General features: G+C 48.6%; 1 protein-coding gene across 1 annotated transcript; it reads right to left on the bottom strand.

Annotated features, from left to right (window-relative positions):
* Positions 1–4,902: 4,902 nt before the first annotated feature.
* On the bottom strand, positions 4,903–6,666 carry LOC109735931 (amino acid transporter ANT1). The gene is made up of 2 exons (XM_020295131.4): positions 6,184–6,666; positions 4,903–5,997 (listed from the first exon to the last, which is right to left on the bottom strand). The coding sequence occupies exons 1-2, from the start codon at positions 6,379–6,381 to the stop codon at positions 4,930–4,932; spliced, it is 1,266 nt and encodes a 421-aa protein (XP_020150720.1). The 5' UTR covers positions 6,382–6,666; the 3' UTR covers positions 4,903–4,929.
* Positions 6,667–8,082: the final 1,416 nt, after the last annotated feature.

The following is an 8,082-nucleotide window of genomic DNA, read 5'->3' as shown; positions in this document are numbered from 1 at the left end:
TACCTGATCCTAATTAGGAAAATGCCGATTACACCAGAGCGAGTTCATGTAGCTATTTAGGAACCACCGGGAAGGTTCAATAGGAGTCAAGGCTTTGTCATGCGTGATCTCCTTCCGTATGTGCCATATGCGCTAGAGGACCATCAGGAGGACCACGGCCCCATGTAGCGCACCGTCTCGATGATCGGGATAGGTCAGTCCTTTGCCATTACTTGCCACAACTCATTTGCGTGTGGGCACCAGTAGATAGCGTGGTTTCCGTCCTCTTATTCCACACCACATAGAGGGCACAAATCATTAGGTTCTAGAGTGCGAGAAAATTTGTTTGCCGAAGTGATAGAGGGAATTGGTGACCAGCCTCCAAGCAAACACGAGTACCTTAGGGGAAGTAGGGCACCCCCATATGGTCTTCCAGATAGCGCGATGACCTTCCGTTGCCATGCTTGATGCACTCGTTGATGGACGCCTGTGCTCATCCATGGCGAAGTGGTATGCCGATCGAACCAAGAAAACACCGGATTTCTCCGGGCCCGGGCGAGGACGTCACTGGTGACATGTGGCGAAGTCCGTATGCGAGTGATAACATCGATGTCGACATGCAGGAAGTGTTCGCACAAGAGGTCCAGCCGCCATACTCCTGCGCGTCCCCTAGGGCGTGATGAGCTGGCCTGACAGATACCGAGGCAGCCGCTGGTCCCTATAGATGCGAATATGTGTGATGCTACCCACTCACCAAATAAACCTCTTCTTCAAGAGCTCCAAGCAATATTGGACTCGCCTGCCACGTGACCGAAGCATTGGTTGAAAAAATCGTGTCCTCCAAATGCCCTTTCAGGTAGTACCGAGCTTTTAGAATCTGCACACAAAGACTCTTAGGTTTTGTCAGAAGTATGCAAGCTTGTCATTCCAGCAAAACCTGGTTAAACAACCTGAAGTCATGGAATCCCAGCTCCCCACTCAGTTTGTGGGTCTGAATTTTCAACCATACCTGCCAATGAGTTTTGAAATTCCCCTCAGAAGGTCCCCATCAAAATTTTCGCACCACCCTGTTGATATCATAACACATGGACATGGGAAGTTTAAACACCCCCGTCATGTAAGTGGGAATTGCTTGCGCAACTGATTTGATCATCGCTTCCTCTCCAACCAGAGAGAGTGTATCTCCCCACACAATAATTCTTTTAGTGGGTCTGGCTTCCAAATTTTGGCACTTCCATTTCAACATTCTACCTTCAGGGGTCGTAAGGCCTAGATATTTCTCTTCAAAGGTAGGAAAACCTACAGTGCAGTGCGCACCACCTCCTGGCTTGTATCTGGACAAGCCTTCCCAAACAACATGCTGCATTTGGCTGGACTAATATGTTGTCCAGTTGCCCCTTCATACTCCTTTATAATGGACCTCACCTCTTGTGCTTCTTGTGCGTCTACTTTAAAGAAGAGCAATCGTATCGTCGACGAACAGAAGATGGGAAATTCCAGGTGCACGGCGACATACCTTCAGGGACGTGATTTTTCCTTTCTCCTCACCATCCTTTAACAGGTATACATACAATCAACAATAAAGAGGAACAAAACAGGGATAAGGGATCACCTTGCCGTAGCCCACGCGACGGTGTGAACGAATCCAAGTGGGTGTCATTTAATTTGGCACTTTATCTAACCAAGGTGACACAAGTCATAATCCATTTCACCCATCGGTTAGCGATACCCAACTTTTGCATCGTCTGCTTCAAGAATACCCAATCAACCCTGTCATGCGCCTTTCAGAGGTCCAACTTATAGGCACAAAAACTCCTTGCTAGGTCATCTTCCTACTGAATACGATGTATACTCTCAAAGGCAATCAAAACATTATCAGTTATCATTTTTCTGGTACAAAGGCGCTATGTTCAGGTGATATGATCTCATCAAGAATTGGCCTATACATGTTAACTAAACACTTGGACACCACCTTATAAATGACATTGCAAAAAATTATAGGCGGGAAATCAACAAGTTTACGGGTTACCAATTTTTGGTATGAGCACAATCGCAATATTGTTCACACCTTCTCGCATAATATGTGTAGAAAAATTCCTTCACGACAGCAGTCACCTGGTCCTTTCATGACAGCCCAGTTCCTATGAAACATGCGCGCCGAAAAGCCATCAGGTCCAGAGGCTTTTAGAGGGCCAATCTGGAAGAGCACACCCGCAATCTTCTTATACGAAAAATATGCACACGGGCTATCATTCGTATTACAGTGACACAGGAGTTGATCAAATCTACCACTTGGTCTGCACACAATGCCGAATCGGTAGTAAACAAATTAGTGAAGTAGTCCGTAACCATGCCTGCCATAGTGGCGTTGTTTTGTTGCACCACTCCACTATCAACAACCAGGGGTTTAATTCTGTTTTTGCGTGCACCCCACACCGCCATCACTCATATTTCAAACCTCATTTATTCAAGAATGCATTTATTTTCTAAATAGATGTTAAACAAAGTCCAAATGAGTGCGAAACAATTATACAGCAAGAAACCTTGATCACTATTTTGTCTGTTGGGGAACATGCTACACAACAATTTTTTACTACGCCCAGGAACACTATGGAGGTACAAGCAGTGATCATCCCATGAATGGTCAACACACTGAAAGACAAATTTGACGTTGATGAAGAGTGAATAGGCTAATCAAAGTGATCAAAATGGCAAGGTGATATAGTAGCAATTTCTTCTTGAGGAGTCAACATTTTGACATCTCAAAGTTAAGAAGTGTTCAATCCCAAATATGTTGTTGGGATCTCATGAAGATTTATGTACTAAAGGCATTTTCGAAGCAGACCCCCAAATCACCCGCATACGTATGGATCGAGCTGTCCGGACTCACTTTGCCATTCAATGCGGACCCATATACGTCCACGTGTCCGTTTTCCCACAAACCGGAAGCAAACTAGGGGGCTTTGCGGGAGTCCAGACCTCCGCCACGTAGGACTCCGATGACCCCGTCCGACCCAAAACCACGCCCGGAGCCTGCATTTCCATCCCCTCCCCCTTGCACTGCTTTGCTCTACATCTGCTTCCTCCTTGGATGACTTGCAGCTTCACCACCCCCGCCACCCGCTCCACCTAGTCTTCACGCCGCTTTGCTTATGCCGCCATTCCAGCTCTCGTTCGTCTGCCTTGTAGGCACCTATGGATACCGTCCGTGGGGGTCACCACGTCTGACAAGTGTTTGGTGAAATGCCCGTGCAAAAATTTTGACAAATTTTCCCTCCTCTTTGAAGAAATGGATTCGGACATGGAGTACTTGTACGAGAACTACATTGAGTCATTCGATGAGGATAAGTATGCGGATGAAGCGGCGATGACGTAGGCGGTCCTTGCAGACGCTACGCGTGCAGAAGAGTACGCCCTCAATTTCAAGGGATCGATCAAGGGTCATCGATTGCTGAACAAGAACAAGGCACAAGGGAATTTGACGCCGATGGACGACTACTTTGCACCTGACGCGCTATTCGTCGATAATTTTTGCGGCGCTTTCGGATGCAGGAAAATGTGTTCGATCGCCTCTACAATGGTGTCCGAGCCTACGATGACTACTTCATCTTGAAGGAGGATGTTGTAGGAAGAATTGGATTATCTGGTTACCATAAGTGCACGAATGCATTGAGGATGCTTGCCTATGGAACGACCACAGATTCATGGGACGACTACCCTCGGATGTCTGATGGCACATGAGGAGACGCCATGGTGATTTCTACGGTGGTGATTGAGGTGTTTGGACGTCAGTACTTGAGAGAACCAACTATCGCAGACCCCAATGTTCGAAGCAAGAGGTGACCAGGTATCCTTGGATCCCTTGATTGCATGCACTGGAGATGAAAGAACTACCCATATGTTCTACAAGGGTAATACTGGGGCCATGATAAGAAGCTCATCGTCATTATTGAAGCAGTTGCATCATAGGACCTTTGGATTTGGCATGCTTTCTTTGGCATGTTCAGGTCGGACCATGACATCAATGTGCTGCAGCGGTCACCATTGTTTGCTAGATTGCCTGAAGGACAAGCTCATCCATGCAACTATCATGTTAATGAGCATGACTACAACATGTCCTACTATCTGGTTGACGTATCTATCCTCTATGGGCGACTTTCGTCAAGACTAACTCTGAGCTAATTGTTCAGAAAAGAGCTCACTTTGTCCAAAGAAAATAAGAAGCTAGAAAGACTGTGGAGAGGGCATTTGGAGTGGTACAAGCCCGCTTTGCAGTTGTTCGAGGACATGCAAAAGAATGGGATCCAAAGACCATGTGGGAGATGATGACATATTGTGTGATCATGTATAATATGATTGTGGAGGATGAGGGTGAAGATGATGTCAGAGGTCTGGAATTTGAGAACATTGGTGGCCCTAGCTGACTTCCAAATCAGAATCCGGTCACATTTGATGAGTTTGTCCAAATGCATCAACAAATTCAACATCAAACAACTCATGAGTAGGTTAAGAAAGATCCGATTGAGCATCTATTAGCGTTTAAAAGGGAGAACTATAACATATATGCGAGTTGAATTCAAGTTTGAACTATTTTTTATTTCAAAACTTAGTTAGATTGTAATATCTGCATTTGAACTAGTGCCACATTTGATATTTTCATTAATCAAAGATTTTGTGTGCTATTATTTTGTTGTGGACCTAAGAAATAAAACAGAGACGGACGTTTGGAGACAGAATTTGATGGCCGGCTCCCAGTCAGACGGCGATGGATACTGTGTCCGTTTTGGAGGTCGGCGTCGGATACTGTGTCCGTTTTCAAGGTCGGCGTCGGAGATGCGCTAACCTCCGATCTCTGGTTTTTGCAGGTCTTTGTTGACTGTAATTTCGATGGTGATTGCTCTCTTTTGTGTGTGCGCGCGCGCTGTACTAAACTATGAACATTTTCAACTGTCACTGGGGTGACAAGACCGTGTACATCCCATGACCGGCAAACACCAGGCCGGAGAGCAAGAAAAAGTAGTCCACCGCGCGCGCCCACGTGCTCGCCGTCGGCCCCACGACGCGGAGGTGGAAGAGCGCCGGCAGCACAAAGGAGAGCAGCGCGCACACCGTGCTCCCCACGAACGCCGCGAACTCCCCGAACGCCGGCACGAAGCACGCTATCGCGGCCAGCGTCGCCACCACCGCGACGCGGCTCAGGTGCAGCGCCGCACGCTCCACGAAGCCGCCGCGCCTCCGCACCCACCCGCCCGGCGCCAGCAGCCGCGACTCCACGATCTCGTGGATCGGGTGCATCATCACCGCGAACGTGAGCGCCAGCGCGACGCACAGCACCACCTTGACGGCGGCGGTGGACCAGTTGCTCGGGAGGTTGAGGGTGACGATGTCCCGGGTGGCGTCGCCGTAGGCGAGGTAGCCGCAGACGCCGAAGCCGACGTACACGACCGTGACTCCGGCGATGGCCTGGAGGAGCACCGGCCGGAACTTGGCTCTGTTCGACATGGACGCCTCCAGCGCGAGCGTGAGGCAGAACCCCTCGAAGCAGAACACGGCAACGCCGCACGCGAACGGGACGCCCCAGAGCCCGGCGAACGCGCTCCGGTCGGCGAATGGCTGCCCGCGCTCGACCAGGAGCTGGACGTCCTCCTTGACCACGGCGGCGACGGCCAGCACAGTGCAGGCGTCGGCGAGTATGCTGAAGGGCGCGAGCGCGGAGAGGGAGCGGACGAAGGAGAGCGCGACCTCGACCGGCAGCAGGAGCGCCAGGACGACGATGGCCGGCGAGAGCGCGGGGAGCACGGAGCTGATGTTCTGGCCGATGAAGACGAGGTACGCCACGGTGCCGCCGGTCTGGCATAGGACGATGATGGCCTCCGTGAAGTGCCTGCCGACGGGGCCAAAGCATCGCTCGCCCAGGTCCCCGTATGTGTAGTTGCCGCCATCGCCATGGCGGCTCTGCTCATCTCCGAGCCCGTCCTCCTCTGTTTCTTGCTCCCGCAGCTTGTCCCTGCAATCCAGCTTCAGACCAAACAGCAGCTAAAGTCAACTGCGAATGTGTGACTAAACTTCATCACACCAATCGATTGAACAACTTAAGCTGAATATTTAGCCACAGTATAGATCGATTGAAGCTGATTGAATCCTAAGAAATCCAGGTAGTGCTACTCAAAGTCAAACAGGGGAAATGGATAAGTGTGTACTGACCAGGAGGAGCATGCAGTAGAAGGTGGCGGCGCCGGCGCCAGCGACCCCGAGGGTGCCGGCGAGCCAGCCCGCGGTGCGGAAGGCGTAGGGCAGGCCGAGCACGCCGGTGCCGACGATGGACACGACGATGTTCCCCAACGTCTGCGCGGGCGTCGCGCCCCTCCCCTCCAGCAGCGGCACCTTCACTTCGGGCGCCATGGAGGGGTGGTCCGACAGGCTAACAGCGAGCCAATCCCCGAGCTGCAGCTTAAGATCAATCAAAATGAGGGCCACGCCGAGTCGTGATTGGACATGGTGCTCTCGCGATGATTCTGCCGGGTTCTTGGAGGAGGATGAGGATGGATGATGATGACGGGACGGTAGGTGGGAGGTGGCGGCGACTGGCGCGTGTGGGGGGATTGGCGCGGGACTCTGTCGGGCTGCCTAGGCAAAATGATAGAAAAATGGCGCACGCGGCTCAGGATTTCCAAGTGTTTCTGGTTTGGATTGGTCTGGTTGGGTGGGAGGATCATATCGTATCAGATCGTCAACGATTTTTCCGGTGGAAAATGGATTATTCATAGGCCAGAGAATTTTCTCTACAAAAATAATAGGCTAGGGATCACGCACGGCACACTTCCCTTTGTTATCTGAATTTATTTTATAATTTTTATTATTGAGAGGAATGTACTCCCTCCATCCCATAATATAAGATGTTTTGTAACACTACAATGTCAAAAAGCGTCTTACAATATGGGATGGAGGGAGTAGTTTAGAATTTTAGTGCTATTTGTAACTGGGGTAGTTGAGGAGTGTACGCGAACAACCGAACATTTTTTTAACAGAAATACTTCCAATCTATTTATTTACAATCATGACAGTACTAAGAACATCAGAAATAATAAAAATTACATTCAGATCCGTAGACCACCTAGCGACGACTGTCATCACTGAAGCGAGCTGAAGGTGCGCCGCCGTCACCGCCTCTCCCTCGCCAGAATTTTATCTTTCTTACCACGAATGGTTTTCTTTTAAACTTTCTCACATGCCTGAATTTTATGTTTCTTGCCACGAGCTCCTCGAATTTTCAAACTCCACGAAACTTGGCACGGGCATCACACATTCAACCATTTTGGACCACAAAAACAATCAGAATGTTTTGACTTTTTTCTATTTTAAACGATTTTATTTTTCACACCAAAAAACATCTAGACATGGGTGCAGAAACACCGCGTCCATCAGTAAAGGTCTTTTGGGGGTACTTTTACACTTACCTACTACGCCAGTGTGGCGTGGAGTTTTTTTCTTTTGAGCTCAAATAGGGAAGTTTTATTAGTCAATAATCAAAAGTAAAGGGTAAAGCTTGGTGTCCCATATAGTACATGATGTCTACTGGCATCCAAGGGGGTGCAAGGGGCAGCCCGCTTCGTCCTGCAAAACTGATCAATTAGCTTAAATTTTTCTTGTCATTTATGTAAAACTAACATTATATTAGTTCTATGATATTGTTCACTATCTGGCTCCGCTTGCATCCCTACGTCATCAATGATGCTCTATTAGCTTCTTCATTGAACTCGTACAATTCATGGTAAAATTGAACCTATGTGGACATGTGTCCCCAATGTTTGATCTTTAGTGATGACGTTGTATGGTCCTCGAATTGTTAATCTTGGTTGTTGATCCCTCTAACCACAACTTGACTTTGAGACGCAATATGAATCTGGTGTATATTCAAATCCGACTTGGCTTAGAGGTTTATTAAACTAGTCTTAGAGTATCTTCAACATATGCTATAAAAAATTGTACCGAAATGATTTTAGGCCAGGAGAGAGATGGATTTTCGGCACTAGAAAATATTCTGCCGTAACAAATGATGTAAGCTGGCACCCTAAATTTGGACAGCTATATATCCACGGATGC

This window comes from Aegilops tauschii, chromosome 5 (genome assembly GCF_002575655.3).
Source record: "Aegilops tauschii subsp. strangulata cultivar AL8/78 chromosome 5, Aet v6.0, whole genome shotgun sequence".
NCBI classification, from domain to species: domain Eukaryota; kingdom Viridiplantae; phylum Streptophyta; class Magnoliopsida; order Poales; family Poaceae; genus Aegilops; species Aegilops tauschii.
The sequence above is the reverse complement of the archived record's forward strand: the minus strand, read 5'-3'. Positions and strand labels throughout refer to the sequence as shown.